At 45.0% G+C, this 21,093-nt stretch overlaps 1 protein-coding gene across 4 annotated transcripts in view; it reads right to left on the reverse strand.

Annotated features, from left to right (window-relative positions):
- Positions 1-512: 512 nt before the first annotated feature.
- Positions 513-21,093, reverse strand: part of ART3 (ADP-ribosyltransferase 3 (inactive)) — a 40,757-nt gene continuing 20,176 nt past the window's right edge. For 3 of the 4 annotated variants that reach the window (XM_075544184.1, XM_075544183.1, XM_075544185.1), the window contains exons 3-10: positions 18,912-19,623; positions 8,238-8,270; positions 7,340-7,372; positions 6,211-6,240; positions 4,307-4,351; positions 3,268-3,300; positions 2,677-2,709; positions 513-920 (exon numbers count right to left, since the gene is read on the reverse strand). In XM_075544184.1, the coding sequence (XP_075400299.1) occupies positions 781-920; positions 2,677-2,709; positions 3,268-3,300; positions 4,307-4,351; positions 6,211-6,240; positions 7,340-7,372; positions 8,238-8,270; positions 18,912-19,623 (1,059 nt within the window). In that variant the 3' untranslated portion in view covers positions 513-780. The remainder of the gene's footprint in view (positions 921-2,676; positions 2,710-3,267; positions 3,301-4,306; positions 4,352-6,210; positions 6,241-7,339; positions 7,373-8,237; positions 8,271-18,911; positions 19,624-21,093) is intronic. The other variant, XM_075544186.1, reaches the window with a different exon arrangement.

Raw genomic sequence — 21,093 nt, forward strand, 5'->3', positions numbered from 1 at the left:
GTCTTCAATTGATTAGTGGTGCTTGTGGATAGCCTTTACTCTGCATTCTGATTGTGTGAAAAACCAAAATCACTGCCATCAAGTCTGGACTCATAATGACCCTGTACCACTAGGATTCCGTGAATGAAGAAAAGTACACTGCATCCCTGGCACCTAATTTGGAATTTTTTAGATTTTCTGTTAGCTTCTTTGGAACACTGGTAAAGTGGAAAGCAAGTGTTGGTTACAAGTCTGTGCTTTATTCTATCTGTTCAACCACTACAATGCCTAGAAGTACTGTACTGTGTAACCTGGAAGATTCAAGTTAGACTGCATAGGAACTGTGAACTGTTACGCTCATAGAAATACAAAATGTTCCCATTTGGGGAAGGTGCCACTGAAGGGTGAAACTCTTAGAAGTTTACGTCTGCCAAGAGATGATCGTGTAGATGCTTTAATATTCTAAATCGGGTATTAAAGCCGCTACCATTAGTATTAGACATTTTGATATCTGCTAATTCTACTGAAACTACTTTAAAAAATCTTACAGGCTTTTATTGAACTCAAAAAAGTATACAGGTTGCGGATTGGTTTGGTTTTGGGGTTCCCCCCGCCCAACCATTAGGTTAATATAGAAGCCTATGAAAAGTTAATGCTATGACAAATCCTACCTCGACCAACTTTCTGAACTTGTAAAATGACTAACAAAAAAATACAATTCTCATTTTCCCCATGAGATTTTGGCCAACAAGTGAAAAAGGATCCCTGTAGTGTCTTTCAGATAAGAAAGCGCACACTAAACTACAGAGCAACAAAGAGATGGGTGGCGGAAGCACAGGTTAAAATGATGAGTGTCCCAAGCGGTGGAAGGAGCGTTTGCACAGAGGAGGCCGAGGGGTGGGTTTGGGGTCCTGGCACTGGAACTGGCAGGGTGTCACGGGCTGTGGAAGAGAACACGCAGTCACTGGACTGGGGGACCCAGTATCACCCACCTACACCATGCACCCTTTACCACCCAAATAAAGACAAGCTGAGTTGAGAGCTCACCTGAAACACTTCTCAAACCCAAATGAAACCCATTGCCATTGAGTCGATTCCGACTCCTACACAGCAAACCTACCAAGAGCTTGAGGCTGTAACTCTTCACAGGAGGCAGACCGTCTCGTCCTTCGTTTGGCAGAGCAGTCCAGTACTTAACAGTGCTACCACATTTCCAAGCAAAAATGTGACACACACCAAGTCACCTTGAGGAAAGTGACCGAGGAGAACTCAGGAAGCCAGGTCTCTCTGACCACAGCCCATACCCTCTGGCAGGCCTCAGTCCCCAGCCATCTTTTGACAACCGTGCTACCTCGTGCCTCCCTAATGCAAACTGGCCAAGCAGGATACTGAAGAGTTATGGATACGTGTGTCAGTGTCTCTCACGAGATTCACTTCAGTGTGTGGCCACATAAATCCAACAGTGCTAGTCTGGGTCAGCGTAGAAAATGTACAGCTAGAACTTCTGCCCCTTTGTGCTTCGTGCAACTGCCTGTGAACATGGCGATTCTGTTCGTGGCATGCAGGTGCTCCAGACCAACGCTAGCCGAACCTCCTCCGTGGATGGGCACAATGCCAAGGACTTGGTACTGACTGAGCAACCCCACGTGGGCCAGAGTACAACTTTGCTCCACAGGGAATTCGGTGCCCAGATTGCTCACTTCACCAGGCCTTTCTTCAGACAAACCTCTGGAATGTTCCATGGTAGACTTAACTCTCCAACCTTTCGGTTAGTGGCCACAGGTCAGGGGCTAAGTTAAGAAATGGTGAATGTTTATATAGCAGATGGTCATTCCCATAAGAAACCTGTAAACTTTTCTTTTTAAAGCACTATATGACCTCAGGAAAAAGGGTTCATGCACTAGGTAGGGGGTGCTTGTGTTTTGAGAGCCCTTGCAGGTATCCTGTGAGGTAAACAGGCCCAGTGACAGCCACCTTTGAAAGGTGCCATGCAGAAAGACAAACAGCACCGAGCAGTGTGGCTGCTCTCCAGTGTGGGGACACAGATCTTAGACTCCCCCCTCTGGATTCTACCACCCCTTTTCTCTTTTTGACTTCTCCTGGTCTCAGGATACAAATACCTTTGAAGGCCTTTGTTGCTCCCCTGCATCTGTAAGTTCAAAGGTTCGTCTGAGGAACTGCCTAGAATCACTGCTCAATTTTTCTGCCCACAGGAAGATCAACGCCCCTCCATGGCCTTGCCCTCACCTTCCTAAAAACTCAAACTCACTGCAACTGAGTCCATTTGGATGCATGTGACTCATGGTGACCCTAAAAGATAGGGCAGAACTGCCCTTGAGGGTTTCTGAGATATCCTTTATGGAAGTAGAAAGCCTTGTCTTCCTCCCAAGGAGTACCTGGTGGTTTTGAACTGCTGACCCTGAAGTCAAGCAGCCAATGCATAACCACTATACCAGCCGGGCTCCTTTCAGCTACAATCTCTCACTTTTGAATAATTCATTCGGTGTGTCTTAAAGGGATGTTAAATCTGTCACGGTAAATACATTAGAAACCACCAGTGTTGATCCTAAGAGACCTGAATCCTTCATTCACTAACGTGACTTGTGCTCAGGGGGTCTTACAGGTTCTACATGTCCATTGTTGACAAGTATGTCTAGACACCACACACCCCCTTTTGTCACATCTATGATTGCTTACCAGGTAATGAAAACAGTTCTGGCATTTTCATTCCTAGGTGAGAAAGAAGTACTCAGTTACTAGCAGTTTGTGCTAAGGAGCCTAATTTCACAATCCTGTCCGCTGAGCTCGAGAAACCTGCACCCAAGGTTCCCCTGGGCTGTAGTCTTACCAGATTTGGGAACACGCAGACCATATTGAGGGTCATGGCGGCCATGGCGCCTCACCCCATTTGTCGGAGCCAGGAGAACTTTGCTGTGTTTCCTGGAGAGCCCAGATGCTGAGAAGCTGGCCAAAGCTAACAGCTTGCCCACCCAATTTCAATTGCGTAGCTCACCACCCAATCATGCGTGCTGGCAAGCACACAGCCTGGTCCTCAGTCACGTGCACCAGCTCCAGAGACCCTGCTCTCCTGATGATGGAATGAGAGGCAGGTGGTGTAAGGAGGCCATTTCCACAGCTCTCCTACGCAGCTACATGGCTGGAGAGTGCCCAGCAGGCAGCTGGGAGGGGAATGTTCACGAATAATCACTTCCTGCTGTCTCTTAAATGCCCTGAGGGAACTCCTCAGCTCACACGTGGGCCCAGAGAGTAAGCTGAAAGATGTCTTACCAGGCATTTGGGTGGGTTCATGTTTGTTCACATCTAAGGACAGAAATGAATATTGGTTCATGTTAACCAGTATCTTATGTTGTTAATGTACCTTTTGTCTAGACTGCCCCATTTCCAACTTTCAAAGGAAAACAAAAAACCCACAACAAGAAAAACAACTTTCTTTTTTTTTTGGAAAAACAACTTTCAAGGGCTTTTCATTGTCTAATGGCACAAAGTCTAAATGCAAGTTAATCTCGAATTCCCAAACTCCCATAATCTAGTCTCTTACCTCGTTTTTATGGTCAGCCTAGTATGTAAGTTGTTTTTGTTTTAAAGAGCCAGTACTGGATTTAAATCAGCTTGTTGGCTACCTATTACCTCTTTCACTTTGGGCAAGCTACTTAATCTTGGTGAGAGCATCTTGTTGGGCTGCTAACCAAAAGGTCAGGAGTTCAAAACCAGCATCGGCTTTGCCAGAGCAAGATGAAGCTTTCTACTCCTGTCGAGAGTTCTGGTCTCGGAAACCCAGAGGGGCAGTTCTCCTCGGTCTGTGGGGTTGCTCTGAGTTGTCCTTCACTCAATGGCAGTGAGCTTAGAGGTTTGACGTGAATGAGGCGAGTGTCGTGAGTACATAAACGTGCTTGGGAACGTACATGCTGCTGCTTTATGCCCTGGAGCTGACACCAGCTCATGGTGGCTTTAGGAACAGCAGGCTGGAGCAGGGTCTGATCCTGCACCACCTTCATGATCACTGGTATGTTTCAGTCCCACTGTCGGCTTCCTTAAATGACTCAGCGACTTTCCCCTAACCGTGCAGTCAGTCCACACCACAGCACAAGTTCCCAAACTTATTTGGCTTACTGCCTGCCTCCTTTTCAGAAAAAGTGACACAGTGCCCCCACCCCCAGCAATGGAAAGGTTTATACTGTAGCCCACAATCCAGGATAAAGTGTAGGTATTGCTTTCCAGCTTCCCGCCCGCCCGCCGCCCTGCCCGGCACACATCATCCCAGCACCTCCCTCTGACGTGCTGTCTCGAGATAAGTAAAAAGGCTTACCGGGTATCACAGCAGGCTCGTGGCTTTCTGTGCCTGGGAATGAGACTAAGAAGTATGGTAGTTAATGAGAGTGCAATCAGCTTGAAAGTTCGTTTAACTTTATTGAAAAAACCTCACGGCCATCCAGTCGCTGGCGACTCAGAAGGACCCATTAGGACGGGGAAGAACTGTCCCTGTGAGCTTTCCAGACTGTGACTCTGGGAGTAGACAGAAAGCTGTCTTCTCCTGCGGAGCAGTTGGTGGTTTCAAACTGCTGACCTTGCAGGTAGCAGCCCAACACCTACACACTTCGCCACTAGTGGCTCCATATTTAATCTTAGTCTTGACGACTGAAAATAGCGGAAAACTTTAGAGGTTTACTGGGGGGGGGGGGGGTAGGATTTCTTCCCAGAGCCTGACTTGCTTATTGCGAGAGTACGGTCAGTGACCCAGGGTCTCTTTTGGATTCAGCACATAGCTTAATTTTTTTTTTTTTTAGATTCAGCCCAAACACTAGGATCCAAAATCACTGTGGTCTATTAAAAACAAATAAACAACAACAACAAAACATTTCCTGATTACTAAAGTAATATAAATATACCATATATACTCGAGTATAAGCCTAGTTTTTAAAAATCATTTTATGGGGGCTTGTACAATTCTTATCACAATTCATACATACATCCATGTCAAGCACATTTTTACATTTGTTGCCATTATCATTCTCAAAACATTTGCCTTCTAAGTGAGCCCTTAATATCGGCTCCTAAGCCGAGTTTTTCAGCACATTTTTTAATGCAGTTTTTGTGGTGAAATTAGGTGTCTCGTTTGATATTCAGGTTGGCTTATACTGGAGTATATACGGTAGGTCAACTGGAAAAATTCAGGGAATTTTTTTTTTAATTCAAGGAATTTAAAAAAATTAAATCTCACAGATGCTCATTTTTAACATGGCTGGTATATTTTCTTTCAGTCGTTTTGCTATGTACATATATGTGTGCAACATATACTTTTAAAGTTGATATTAGTCTACATCCTGTTTTATATCCTATTTTATTTACTATTATGAGTACTTTCTCTTATCATTAAATATTTCTTCAAAAACCCAATTTCTAAGCTGTTTGGTGTGACACAGAATGGATGCCACTTCGTTCCTGTAAAAATATCCAAGTGCGGGGCAACAGGGTTGCTCTGGAACGTATGTGCCCCCTGCCGACGATCACATTATGTCACCCAGATCTTCGTGTTTATCTCTAGTTCCCGTAGGACAAACACCTACTGCATCGAAAGGTCTCAAAACGTTAAGGCTAATGATGTGTCCTATCAAAGGGGCCTCCAGGAAACGCTGTTCCAGATTATAATGTCACCAGTCACTTGTGAGAGGGCGCCTGACCCAGGACCCTGAGGGACGACAGCTGAAACATCATTTAAAGGAAAGGCAAACCAAACTCAGGGATCTGTCATATTTTGGAATGTACTAGATAAACAAATACAGCCAACAGCATCTGTTTCTCAAGCTGCCGGAGCAGAAATAAATAAATAAATAAATACATGCCTTTAAAAGAAATTGTTTAGGAAGAAGCTATGCCAAAGCCTTGGGTCACAGGACTTGCAATATTGGTCAGCTCTTTCTCTAGCCATGTAATAACGAGCTTAAGGCAGAAGTGTATTCTAGCCCAAGCTGTACATGTACGTCCTCTGTCTGTTATGCTGACATGATTTAAGGATTGTGGGGCAGGAGACACAACGCTGCTCTGTCATTTTCTAAAGCACTGTCCCGGAAACCCAGGCACACCACGGACACACGAAAGCAGCAGGCTCAGGTGGGTTCTGCCTTCCTTAAGGGCCAGTCAGTTGACCCCCCTCCCCCCCAAAAGGAGCCGTCTGGTCAATCTCAGCCTCCAGGGCTTTTGGCAATGTCTTACCAGGGTCTGCAAGCTCCTGGGTTCTCTCATCTATGTTAAAAAAGAAAGATGGTGGCTTTAGTGTTGGAGCCTTTGCTACAGATGCAGCAAAACTATCTGCAGCTAGAGAGCCCACAAAGAACCACTTGGTGTGGCCAGCAAACCACTGTGACTCATTTCCAGTGCCAAACTCCACAAACCAAACTCGGTGCCATCGAGTTGATTCCAACTCACCGCGACCCTATAGGACAAGGCAGAACTGCCCTGTTCCATTCATTCTGAGACTGTAACTCTTTTGGGGAGTAGAAAGCCTCGTTTTTTTCCTGTGGAGCACCTGGCGGTTCCAAACTGTTGCTCTTGTGGTTAGCAGCTCATTGTGCTACTATTATGCAGGGTCTCAATGCTACCATGGCTGACAGATGAAACTTTCCTCTAGTCCTTTAATTAAAAATAAAATTTAAAAGCATCACAAAAAGGGAGCCCCTGAGGATTTCCAGGAGTCAGACATGGGCTACTAAGAGGAAGTGCCTTCAGAAAATTCCTAGGAACGTGAACTGCTTCATTCTGCCTCCCTAGGTAGAAGGAGATACTTCCCTAGACATCAACTAGCCCATTGCCTATTGAAGGAAAGTTCCCATCTTTTGTTTCTCTCGAACAAGAAAAAAATTGTAGCCACGTGAGCCTGGCACATATGGGTCTGCAGACAAATCAAGACCCCTCAAGGGAAAACCATGGGGAGGATATGCATCTCTATCACCCAGACATTTCAGTTGACTGACAAACATCAGGACGCGGAGAGCAGCGCATGACTGATGACATTTTCTGTTTTCATCTGGATGTTTACATCCAGGCGTTACAAAGGCCTGGCTCCATGACCGAGCAGAGCTGTCCCTCGAAGTCCACTCGCTCTTCAAGTTCCACCATCTTACTGCCCAGAGAGCCCAGACTGCTCAAGTCTCCCGCGAGCCAACCCCTCAGCTGCAGGGAGCTAAGTTTCCAGGATAGCTTTTTCCCTTTCTTGGCTGATAACACGCAGCTTCATCTGTCAAGGACTTTTTTTTTGTACAGCTTAGAACAGAATGTCCTAGACTTGAAAAAGCCTTTTCTTAAGAAGACTGTAAAATATATGTTTAGACTTCAGCATACTCACCAGGGCTGCGGACATAGACGGGCTGAAAAGAGACTGGAACACAAAGACATGTCCATTATCCTGCACTGTGCTCAGACGTAATGTTGGGCTCGATCTCTTTGAGTTGGTTTACATTTAAAATACATGCAAAATATGGCGAGCAGGGGCAAGTGGAGCATTTCAACCCCAAAGACAAATGGCGGTGGGGAGGTCTGAATTACATGAAGAACTCGCAGAAAACTAGCTAGATAGGGAGCCTGCTTCTCAAACTTCTCAATAAGGACTCCTCCGTAAGCCCAAGGTTCGTATTTGTTGGACTATTTGATGCTGCTGCTTCCTGAATACTTTTAGAATCCTCTATGTTCCCAAATCTTTCCTATGATCCTTTAAGAAAAATCTTTTTTTTCCTCCTCCCTCCTCCCTCCCTTCCTCCCATCCCCCCACGTCCGGGCCTACAGGATGCTGAGACTGACCACATTCTGAGTCTGCATCCTCCCCACTAAGACACATTCCCTCCTTAGTCTCCCACGTTCTACTAACTAGGACAGCAGACAGCAGAGTAAGTGTCTAGCTCTCTGCAGGAATCACATGGGAAATGGGTGAAGCTGTGGGGGCAAGCAGGAGACCTTGAGCTCTCAGAAGGAAAATTTAGGCTGGGAGCAGCACACCAGGAACAAAGCGGTGTCAGATGGAGCCTCGGTGTGGGAAACAGGAAAGAACTAAGAACCCCCAGGAGTACAAGGCAGACAAGGAAAGACGAAGAGGGGACAGACGGCCAGTAGCAGAAGCTCCTCCCAGGCAGTTGAAACAGCAGGATTTGGCCTTGGGGAATGCCGGTCAGGCAGAGTGCTAGGGTGCCTCTGCCCCCTCCCTGTGAGAAACCATGCCAATAAACTGCTGGTACAGAGAAAGATCTTACCTATGTTCTCCACACAATTATTGCTCTTTAGTCCTGAAAAACAAAGATATGATTTTATGAGACAGACAAATCCTACCTACCCTAATAAAGTTAAAGTTGGCCTGTGTCTCCTGGTAGCCTAACCTGTCCAATCTCCCAGTCAATGACCTAGACACAATTTAATGAGATGCAAGTTGCAGAATAATTAATCACATTTTTCATTGAAAGGTGTTAACCCCCAAATAGCATTAAGATCTTTGACCAAAGGGGGAACCGATCACAATGATCTACATATACCCCCTCCCTGGGGGACGGACAGCAGGAAAGTGGATGAAGGAAGACCCTGGACAGTATAAGACATGAAAAACTAATAGTAATTTACAAATTATCAAGGGTTTGTGAGGGAGGGAGGGTGGGAGAGGGAGGGGGTAAATGAGGAGCTGATACCAAAGGCTCAAGTAGAAAGCAAATGTTTTGAGAATGATGACAACAAATGTACAAATGTGTATGACCCCCTCAATAAAATGATATAAAAAATAAAAATGGGAATAAGGAAAAATATCTTTGACAAAACATCTAACCTTCCTAGAATTTGTTTCTTCTATCTTTTATTAAGAGATTGCTTAAAATGACATGAAAAAGACTCACTGTCACTGAGTCTATTCTGACTCAAAGCAACCCTACAGGCAGAATAGAACTGTCCGGTGGGTTTCTGAGAAACAGTGAGGCTTTTTGCTCCTCTAGAGTTATAGTCTTCAAAACCCACAGGGGTAGTTCTACCTCGTCCACCGGGGTCTCTGTGAATCAGAACTGACTCAATAGCAGTGAGGGTTTTTTTTTTTTTTTTGTCTTTACAGGAGTAGAAAGCCTTGTCTTTCTCCCTCAGAAGGGCTGGTGATTTTGAACTTCTGACTTTGTGGCTAGCAACCCCACACATAACCCACTCTCCCATCAAGGACATAGTGCAAAAGACCACCCAAAGCTAATATTCTGTGATTCTATTCCATGATGAGGTTGTATGAAGTAGAAGAAAATTAGCTTAGTGTCCACTCACTTTATTCTTCTCTTCAGCAACAAAACGTCCTCAATACCTCTTTACCATTACAACTCCTGTTCTTTGGGAAAACAATCTCAATCAGCTCTTCAAAATCTGTGACTATGTGCGCAAAGACCCTCACATTCATGCCATCTTCAGAGAACAGAACATTCATTTGGATGTAAAGAAATCCACACCCTTTGAGGACGAGGAACATGGCACCGAGTAGTATTTTCCCGCACATCCCGAGAGCCCTGGCGGTGCTGCCAGTTGGGGCTGGACTGCACCAGCCACGCTAAGGGAGAAATGAGGCTGTCTGCTCCTGCAGAGATCGGCCGCCCTAGAAGGCTGGCTCACAGTCTCGATGGATAGAAATAGAATTGACGGCAGGTTTGTTGGGTTTGTTTTGTGTTGATAATGTGCTGGCTCTCCTTGCTGGTGGTCCCTGGAAGCAGTCATCTGTGCTGCAGCTTTGCCTCTGAGACGCAGCATCAAGGGGAAGCTACTAGCCTGCTCAACAGCAGCAAGGCAGAGAAGAGAGTGAGCGAAGGCTGAGATGTGGTGCAGCCCGAGTGATACAAGGGCTGCCCAGAAAGCTACTGATGGTCTCCACTTCTGTGGCCTCTTCCCCAGGCCTGAGCAACTCGCTGATAGTGGTATTAGATACTGTGTTCACTATATTAGATACTGTGTATTAGATACTATGTTCACTATATTAGATACTGTATATTAGATTCTGTGTTCACTATATTAGATACTATGTTCACTAGACACAAGAGGCAGAGCTCAACCTGTCAATCTAGCCACAACTGGATGATGCCTCCTTGGGGCATGGCCTTTGTCTAAGGAAGAAACTGGGAACTTGCCCCTCTCTCTGTGCTACTTCTCCTCCTTCCTCTCTGTGACTTCACTGGGGCAGCCCAACCCTGAGAGCTGCTGGCTGCCTGCCATCCTTCCACTGACCATGGATCCATGTAACTGTACTCACTAGCATGTGAGCTCCCTGCTCCCGGCTTCATCTTGCCCTGCTTCTCACCTTGCCCTTCCTCAGCATCGGCCTGCAGCTATGGGAGTGTGAAGAGGGCCCCGCTACCATTGTTCCTATGGACTTGAACTGAACTAAGTGGGTTACTTCTTGATGTAAAGTTGCTTCTTAATAGAAAGTTCTTTCTTGTTCACATATGAGCGTCACTGGTTTGCTTCTCTAGACAACCCGGCCAGACTCACTGATCTCATCTGGAAGGTCAACTACCAGAGGAGAGCCTCTGTACCTTAGCCGGAGGAGTCCTTGAGAGGCCTGCCTCCAGTAGGAAAGAAGTACTCACTCTTCTACAAACTGAACCGGCTGCCATTGAATCGGGTCCTTTCTGGCTCGTGACAACCCTGTGAGTGTCGATTAGAACTACGTGCTCCATATGATTTCAATGGCTGCATTTTTAACAGTTTTATTTGCATTTAATCCACACATCACACAATCCAATAGTTCAAGCATAACGAGAAGAGTTATACAATCATCACTACAATTAGTTTTAGAACATTTCTTCACCTGCCCCATGATCAGTTCTAGAGAGTGCTCCCTCCCCACTCCCACATACATTCTTTGCTCCCCTAACCCCCCACCCTCCCTATCGCCCACCTCCCACCGCTAACTCCCTTATAAACCTTTGCCTCAGTTCTCATCTCTCTGCCTCTACTCCCTCTGTCTTTCGCAACCTGGAAAATCCAACTGGAACAGTAAAAAGCAGGAGAAAAATTAGGTGTTAAGGATAAAATAATAATACAGAGATAAAAATAAAAATAGTGGGTAAGAAAGAAAAGATTACTGTGAATATTTAAAAGGCCGGGGGAGGAATTTTTGTCATGGAACAAGCAAGACATACTGGCACCTAGAAGAATCTCAAGGGTATCTGTCAGTGGCTGAATCAGGCTAGCTACTCTACAGATGGGCTTTGGGCTCCCACTGTCCTCCATCGCCTTCTAAAAATTGGGTGTTCTCAATTTAGGCTCTGAGACTTTCCCTTTGTCATATTTAAGCTTGGTTATTGTCATCTTTGGGTCACACCAACTGGTGTGCCTCTTCCATGTTGACTTAGTTGACTACTTGCTTAGATGGGTGGCTGATTTTAACAAGTAGATTGATTTTAAAAAGTAGATTGGTAGGCCATTCTTCCGAAGGTTGAAGGTTCAAGTCCACCATGGGAGCTTCAGGTGAAAGGCCAGCATAGGTGGGATGGACAAGAATGTGCATAGGCGGAAGATATGGGTGCTACAGCAAAGTGTGGCAAAGAAACTAGATGGCGGCTGGCTGTCAAAAAGAATGGCATTTAGGATCTGAAAGGCTTGTCTTCAAACAAGCAGCCAGCTAAGTAGTGTCAACTCTGTCCACATGGAAGAAGCACACTAGCCTGGGTGATCCCAGGATTGTAAATAATAAAGCCCCAAACTAAAGGCGGGACTGGTATGAGAGCTTAAATGGTGAATACTTGGTTTGCAGAAGGCTATGGATGACAGTGGAAGACCCAAATCCATTCGTAGGACCCAGACATGGATTAAACCTTTGATAAATCCCCTCTGACCACAGTCAGGGAGCACTGTAAAGTCACTGATGCAGTTAGGTTAAAATGGATTCTTATTAATTGATCTCCCTCTGACTCATTTTAAAGCTGTCCGTTTAAATAGAAATGAAGGGGAAATAGGAAGATTAAGTCTCCGACCAAAGACCAGAGATGTAAATAACTTTGCTATCATGAAGACAGCATTGGAGAGTGGGTTACTGCAGATGAAATTAGGTTAAAATTTAACACCTTGCTTTTTTTCCCACTTGGCCATTCCACTTGGGCCACAGGTAGCCATAGCATCCAGCCTCAGAATGACAGGATCCTGAAGCCCCACTTTCATGAGGATTAGCGGCGGCGTGTGTGCACGCAGCTCAACCAGCTGGCTCGGAAGATCTGCAAGTACAAGGCCCAACAAGCCTAAGGGCTGACAAGCCAAAGCCCACTGCACTACCCCAAGGCCTGCGTCTGGCCTCATCTGGCCCATCATGCACTGCCTCACAACTGGTGTTACTCCACAGACCGAGCTGGTCGGGGCTTCACCTGGAATTGCTGAGTGTGGTCAGCATCCACAAGAAGGTAGCCCGCACCACTGGCATCTCTGTGGACCCAGGAGGCAGAACAAGTCCACGAAGTCCCTGCAGGCCAACGGGCAACGGCTGAAGGAGCACTGCTCCAAACTCATCCTCTTCCCCAGAAAGCCCTTGCTCCCCACGAAGGAAGACAGCTCTGCGGAGGGTCTTAAACTGGCCACACGGCTGATGGGACCTGTGATGCCCATTCAAAATGTCTGCAGAAGGAGAAGCCCGGGCCATGATGCAAGAAGAGAAGGACTTCAAAGCCTTTGCCAGTCTGTGCACAGCCCGCGCCAGAGCCTCCAATGCCAGGCTCTTTGAGGCCGCAGAACAGGATGTGGAGGAGAAGTAGAGCTGTTAATAACATCGTCTTCTCTCTCTCTCTGTCTCTCTCTCTCTCTCACACACACACATACTTTAACACCTTATCATCTTATCTTCCTTTTAACCCATTTTTAATTTGTTCTAGTTTTTAATATTTTCTACTTTCTTTTTGATTGAAGTTTTTTCTCTCTGTCAGTTTTGGTATATTTTTCTGCGTATGAAACTCAGGATAAGTAAATCTACAGAGACAGTAAATGGATTAATGGTTTCTTGGGGGGGTGGTAGGGGAAGTTGGGAGAAGTGGGGAGCTAATAACAATGATTATGAGACTAAAGTACTCTAAAATTGATTATGGTGATGATTGTACAACTCTTTTTAATATGACTGTACTATTGAATTGTATGATTTGTAAACTATATGCCAATAAAACTATATGTATTTTTCAAAATACTGTAAAGGGGACTTCAAAAAGTCTGAACAAAAATAAAATAGAAAGATAATGGAATGTTCTCCTTAACTTTTTGTAGTCCCCTCGTATATTTATTCCATAATCTATATGTTTGGCCTTCATTTTAGCATAATTACTAATTATATAGCTATTATCATGATTTTCATATACTTTAGTTCTATGGATAACAATTCTATATAATGTTAAAAATGAAAACATTGCTATGTTCAAGTATAAATAATTTGAATATATTTAAATAAAAAAATAAAGTAGAAAAAATTAAGTGTGCATAGGAACACTGTTAATAATAACAAAAAATTAGAACCAATCCAAATGTCTATGGGCCATTGTGTTCAAACAATGGAATATCATGTAATGTTAAGAGTAGAGTAAAGCTACACACAAGAAAATTGTTAATATTTCTCTTCTTAGGTTGGGTAGCAAGTTTATCACTTCATTTGATTATGTTTGCAAATGTGCATATAATATTTAAATCATTCTCTATAATGAAATAGTTAATCGTATAAAGAAAAAATAAGTCAGGGTCATACAACTTCAGAGGTAGGAAGAACTCAAGATCATCTAGTTCAACCCCCTTATTATAAGAATAATCTTAAGTTTAAATCATCATGGAAAGTCCCACAGCTTGTGAAAGTCACAAGAAGCCATGACCTAGGTCTGTAGTCTCTGCCCAGTGTTTTCGTTGCCCCACATGATTTCTAGGCCCCAAGTCCATTCCTTTGAGGAGTCCTGGTGGTGTAGGAGAGTTTACTTCAAGGTCAGCAGTTCAAAACCACTAAGCTGTTCGATGGGAGAAAAAACGATGAGGCTTTCTACTCCTGTAAAGATTTACAGACTCAGAAACTCACAGGGGCAGTTCTACTCTGTCCTGTAGGGTTGCTATGAGAAAGTAATCAACTTGACGGCAGGGAGTTTGTCTGTCGGTTTGGGAAGTCCTCTCCTTTGGAGCATCAAGCTGAGGCTCTCTATCTTACCCAGAATACCTTGGAAAGATCCAGGTCAAAAGGTCTCAAATGTACTCCCCATCTCAGGACACCCCTGAGTAGCAGGGACAACACAGAAAGAGTGAATGGCCAAGAAAACACCGATACATCAGCAAAAGAAATCACACCCATACAACTGGTTAACTCCGAAGGCAGCTCAGCCACCACTGAGGCAAGTGTGGCCAGAAGTCAGCAGAATTTGAAATGGATACATTTTGCATGAGATAAAAACAAAACGCAAAAGCCAAACCAACTAGGAATCCTACTTAACATGGTGGTCTAAATATTTATGTTTACGTTCTGCTTCCTCCTGAACCAAAGTACCACAGAGGAATAAACATGACAAAATGAATGAATGAGACAACCTCGTATGACAAAAATATTACATTAATACTCAATGATGGAAAGCAGATGGAAGAGAGACTAAGCGATGTAGTGAAGCCCCCTAGGGAGGAAGGGCACCGACTGTCTAAGGCAGGAGATGTTGCCACAGAATTCCAGAAAGGCTCAGGAACTGGAGGCACTTGGTGGGCTGGGGTTGGGAATATAAGGAATGGGTAAAATTCTGTATAAGGAACAAGATCTTAAAACTGTTTCTCCTTGACCTTGACAGAGACTGGAATAAAGCTTATTCTTGGCAGGTCACGAACCAGCAAAGCTAGGAACTCGGGAACTTTAGCACAGATGAAAGGGAAGAAAAGGCCTGGGTGAAAGTGAGAGCCCACGTGCCGGTCCAGACCCTCTTCCTCTCAGCTCCCAAAATACCCTCCCAGGGGACATACGACTTCTCTCCCCATACACTCTCTCCAGTAGGAGAAAACCGAAAGTACTCTCTGAGGAAACTGGTCAGCCCAACAGACAGGGCCTACAGATTCGGCCATTATTATTAACGCCCCTCCCCCCAGCCAACCCCAACATCACCACCCAGCCTTAGTGTAGTCTCCAATCAAGCTAATCCAAAGTACAGCCACGATTAATCAGGCATTTGAGGAAAAGTCTCTAATATCCAAAACCTAGATAAGAAACAGGGGTGCGGAGGGGGGGGCTTAGTATAAGCAAAATCAATGGAAGAACCAGAAGAAAATGCGCACACATAAAAGCCAAACACCTACAGCATGACTGACTGGCAGGTAAGAGTCTGTAAATGAAACAGGAATAAGCAAGCCCAGTTCAATGGACTAGAGAGTACATTCAAACGTACAGCCCCAGGGTGCTGGAATTCACTTATTCCCAAAAGAGCCCCATGGACTGCAGCTCGACTTGGCACAAGGGAGCTCCCTCTGAAACAAGAGTAAGCCTTCAAGTAGATCCGACTCACAGCCACCTGACGGGACAGACCAGGGCTTTTGAGACTGCAAATCTGTGTGTCCCAAAGCGGTCGATTCTGACCCTGGGGGCGCTGGAATGACCCAGAGGGGCTGCAAAAGCAGACCTTGCACTTCATCTTGGATTATGAACTAGAGTACTAGTACGGAACTCTTCAACTTGCCAGAGGGCGCTTGAGTAATTTTTTTTTTCTGAAAGGGCCACATCAATTTAAATCTGCCTCATCTTCCACCAGAGTGGCTGGTGGGTTTGGCATTCAGGCCTTGTGGTTATTAGCAACCCTACATTTAACCACTGTCACCTGGGACTTCTTCCCAAGTTCAGAGGACAGTGGAATTAAACGATAATAGAATGTTCCCACCAATTTCTTAATGCCGTGTGTGTGTGTGTGTGTGTGTGTGTCCTTTTTAGCAACATGATCTTTTCATCATTCAGAGGCACAGTCATATTTCACGGCTAGTGCATGAGGCACATCAAAAGGGAGAGAGTTCTGATTCCAATCTTCTGGCTTATCCTTGAAAACCCCAGGTCTTTTTGTCCAATGTTCAGGGAATTTTTGACCCTGCATTCCCATTTGTCATCTCTAGGTGGCAACCGAGGATTTTATTTTCGGTTGACACCACTCTAGGGTTTCTGAGATCTTTGTTCCCACCCTTGCCCTCTGAACAAATGAGACAAAAAGGCCTTTCTCCTGGTGGCTGCGAGAAGCTGCCACATAACCCCTGCCTGAACCCCGTAAGGCCCCATGGGTGGACTTCCTAAGAAGCATACGCTTGGGGTTTACTTGTGTTTATTTGCTAACCTCTTGTGAAAAATCACTCCCCCAACCTGCAGATGTAGTGAAAACACATGAAACTATTCCCTACAGGTTAGTAAAGGCAAGTAAGCCTATGCTTGCTTTTGTTTACTGGATCATCGAACACTGACGGGCCCATAGCCATTGCCCATCCCCCCTTTCCTCAGAGAGCGGTTCAGGTGAACTTCACATGGGTCGGATGGAGCCTGGACTCATTCAGAGTCCACCTGACAGCTCTACCCCTATTGTGCTATCACTACCCCAGTCCCCCAGAGGCTCTGTGGACTCCTATACCCGTCCATGTCCATCAAGCGAACCCAAACCCAACCCAACGCACTGCCATCAAGTCGGTTCTGACTCATAGGACAACTAAATGGGTTATGGGAGCAGTCATTTCCCCATTGAGCAGCTGCTGGGCTTAAACAGCTGCCCATGTGGTTAGCAACCCATTACGATCCACCAGGCCACCTTTCATCAAATAGACAGCAGTGCTTACTTTGGTCATTGCAATCAGAATGCCCCCACAAATGATTGTGACCTCATGGGCGAGGCAATGTGCATTTGCATAATGACTTTGACCTCATGCATGAGGCAGTCTAAATTTGTACAGATTTACAGCCTTGGAAACCCAAGCGATGGCTCTATCCCATTCTACAGGGGGGCTATGAGTTGGGGCAGAGTTGATAGCTTTGTGTTTGGGATCCAAGTGATTAGGGTAGAATTAATGATGGAATATAAACACTAAGGAAACAACAAACAAATAAAGCAAACTAAAAAAACCCTCCAAAGTCATCGTCACTGAATTGAGCCTGACCTCTAGCAAGCCCACAGAGGGCTTCTGGGACTGTAAGTCTTCATGGGAACAGATCACTTCATCTTTCTCTCAAAACTCAAACACTCAAACTCACTGCCATCCGGTCGGTTTCTACTCATCACAACTCCATATGGGAGCACACAGGCCCCTCTTTCCCCCCACGGCCACTTTTGGGTTTGAACCACTGACTTTCCAGTTAGCAGCTTGCCACAACTCCCTGGGCCACCAGGACCACCTTTATAACTAACGACCTTGGGGTAAGTGAGGCAAAGGAAATACAACTTTGACTCAGTTAGAACTCAGCTCTCTACTATACAGAGAGAATAACCCCGACCAAAAGCCCACCGCTCTGGAGTAGATTCTGACTCGTAGGAACCCAACTGAAACTGAGCTGCGGGGGCTTCTGAAATGCACTGTGTTTCAGACAGTGTCATCAGGGGCTCTTGCTCACTGTCCGAGAGTCAATTCTGACACACAGCCACCCTGTGGAGCAGGGTCAAACTGCCCCCAGAATTTGAGACTATAACTCTTGAAGAAATTTCCATCTTTCTTCTGCAAAGCAGCTGGTGGTTTTGAAATACTGCCCTTTCAGAATGTAATCCAACATGTAACCACTACCCCACCAGATCATAAAGGACCACTAAGCAATGGAAACAGGACCCTGGTGGTGCAGTGGTTAAGCATCAGGATGTTAACCAAAAGACTGGCAGTTAAACCCACTGGGTGGGCCATGGAAGAAAGATGTGGCAGTCTACTTTGAAAATCTTATGGGGCAGTTCTGCTCTGTCCTGTATGGGTGCTGTGACTTGGGTTTGACTCCACAGCAACAGAGTAAAGCAATGGTCTAGAGAGCGCTCATCCTGTATCTCAAGCCAAACCCAGTATCACTGAGTCAATTCCAATGCTTAGGACCCACTACAGGATTTCCGAGGCTGTAAGCAGATGGCTTCATCTGGCTAGCCGGCCGATGCCGAACCCAAAGTGCCACCAACAGTCCACTCACCCTCTCAAGAAACAAATGTTGGCCAAACTTTTTAAAATCAAGAAATAACATGTTCGAATATGTTACTTAAAACCTGACAGTAAGTAACGGTGGGGGGGAGGGGGCAGGGGATGTTAAAAGAATTAAACATGGATATCAGTGAAGAATGGGAATGCATGGGATGGGGTGGAGAATTTGGTTGGGCAGTAGATGACTACTTTTCATCATAAGCTTTTTAGATTTCCTAACATCGAGAAGCCATTGGGGCCAGATAATTCTTTGTTTGGGGTTTTTTCCTGTGTGTTGTTTAACATTGTCCTTGGAGTCTACTCCTAGCAATCAGTAGTAACTTTCCTCCCTGCTGCGGCAACCAGACTGTTGCCAGACATGGACAAATGTCCCTTGGGTGACAGCACTGCCCCTGGGCAAGGCTGCTGCTTTAGTTGCCAGCTGCAAAGCTGGAAGTTCAAATCTGCCCAGAAATATCTCAGAAGAAAGTCCTGGCGATCTACTTCCCCCAAATCAGCACTGAGAATGCGCTGGAGCAGTTCTTTTCGACACACACGGGATCTCCTTCAAGTGGGAGCTGACTTGACAGCCACTGGCCATTTCTAGGTTTTGGAGCACTGTTTTAATTTGTAACTCTGTAGAAACAGTATTTGATGAAACTAAAGGATGAGAAAATACACGGCCAGTATGAAAGGAGCTAACCTAGAAATGAGCAGTGTCATTTCTCCTCTCACAGCTCTGCCTCCCCTTACTTGACGGCACCCTCTGCCTCGGCTTGCCACACCCTCTACTCCTGGACACGCACAGACACAACAGAAAGACTCACCGCCTAGGAATGCGCACTCGTAGTGGCTGCAGGTTTTGTTTGTGCTTCGAAGAAAAAGGCTATTGCTGTTCTCTTCCGGTGACACTTGAAACACCTCATTCAGAGGAATTAAAACAGTCCTTTTGCTTTCTTTATCTAAAAATTTTTCAATGGAAACGCCAAAGCATGTGTTGATGATGAGCAGGCTATCCTGCTCATTGATAGCTTGAGGTTTGGCTGAATACGCCAAGGTGAAGTGGCCAAACCTGGCTTGGTTTAGCCCTCCGAACAGAAAGGAAGCGCCCTGGCTTTTGGCGTACACCACAGTCTTGTAAGAGTCCTCACAAGGGCTCCTCAGGAACTGCAGCGCTCTTGTCAGGTAAAAATGAAACGCTTTAAACTGGAAACTATAGATGTAGTCTTCCCGAGACTGGCCCGCCATCTTCACAGCTTCGTTGAACATGAGGTAAAAGGGGGTTTGTTCCTGAGCTTCAGAAATGTATGCCATCAGGGCTGTCCCATGGTTGTCTTTAAAGCTCTCCGGGAGCAGGAGCTGAGTCTTCTGAGCGTCCCACTTGGTTCTGGCATTTTCCCACACAGTTGCCAAGAGCTGGTGGCTTGCTTTTTCCTCACTGAGCAGCTGGGGAACATATTTGATCTCCATTCTGTCAGTGCATTTCAGGTATTCATCATCAAACGCATTCTCTGCCATGTCTAATATTTCAGCATTCACCTTCAAAGAGAAAGGAAATGAATACTCTTGAAATAAGCCATTTTGCGTATAATTTTCTCTCATACTACTGCCCTGCCCCCTCTTATTCTTGCCCAAGAATCTCTCCTTATCTATAACTTTGGATCTGTTCTTACAAAGGAAGTATATTTCATCACTATTAGCAATTCCTCTCAGTTTACACCCTCTGTTTTCTCCAATTCTACATAGCTGCATGATAGAATAATGGATGAGGTAGGTGATCGGGCTGTGCCTACAACCCATTCATTTTAACACCATGACAAGAGGAAAGCACCATGAGCACGAGGCTGAAGGGTGGCGGTCCTGGCTCCGAACAGCACCCTTAACCTCTTAGTCCTTTCACGACCCAGGGACAGAATAACTAACCCACAGCATTAGCTCTCAGGTTTCCGGGGAAGCTGCTAGCCCAGTTATAATACATATGCCGTTGCCTGATGGGATCCTGTATAAGTTCGTGCATCTCTAAAAGCGGCCTCTAACCCTACCAATCATGCCATCAGAGTCCACAGAATTTCATACAAATGCCAATTTTGTCTGCAATCCACACTCCTCAAAAAATTTTTCTCCTAGATTTCAGTATGCCTTGTATTACTGAAAATTCATGTTTATCAATAAAAAAATCACAGCAGAAAATAATTCTGTCCTGAAAGGATTACAACTTGGGAGAACTTTAAATACTCTGATACTATCATACTTGATAGATAAATAGTTATTGGCAAGTGTTATTGGAATTCAGGTTCTTGTCTTTCCAAGAGAAAGATTTACTGTTGGAAGACATGTATCATCACAAGAGAGAATTCTATTAAGAAATTCATAAGGAGGAAGACAGTGTTTCCATGTTATGCATAAGGTTTTCAATAGTTACTTATTTTGAAGTGATCAGCTGGTCCTTCTAAGCCAAAAACAGGGTTCTAGAAATTGACAAAATATCAATTAAATATTTCAAAAAGCTGAAGAAGCATTGGAAGCACTTATTAGTCTATGCCAGGAGATCTGGAGGACAGCTACTCGGCCAATTCACTGGAAGAGATCTATATTTGTGACCATTCCAAAGAAAGGTGACCCAAGAGCTATCATAAATAGAACAGTATCATTAATATCACATCCAAGTAAAATTGTGCTGAAAATCATCCAACATCAGTTCAAGCAGTATATTGACAGGCAGCTGCCAGACGTTCAGGATGGATTCAGAAGGTAGAAGAAGAGATATTATTGCTGATGTCAGATAGATCTTGATTCCAAGTAGAAAATATCAGAAAGATATTTACTTGTGTTTCATTGATTATGCCAAGGCATCTTACTGTGTGGATCATATAAAACTAGATGCCCTTGAGAAAAATGGGAATTCCCAATGGGAAGAACTCTTCATTGTGCTCATGCAGAACGTGTAGATAGATCAAGAGGCAGTTGCTCGAACAGAGCAAGAGGAGAGTGCATGGTTTAAAATCAGCA

Source organism: Tenrec ecaudatus, chromosome 3 (assembly GCF_050624435.1).
Source record: "Tenrec ecaudatus isolate mTenEca1 chromosome 3, mTenEca1.hap1, whole genome shotgun sequence".
NCBI classification, from domain to species: domain Eukaryota; kingdom Metazoa; phylum Chordata; class Mammalia; order Afrosoricida; family Tenrecidae; genus Tenrec; species Tenrec ecaudatus.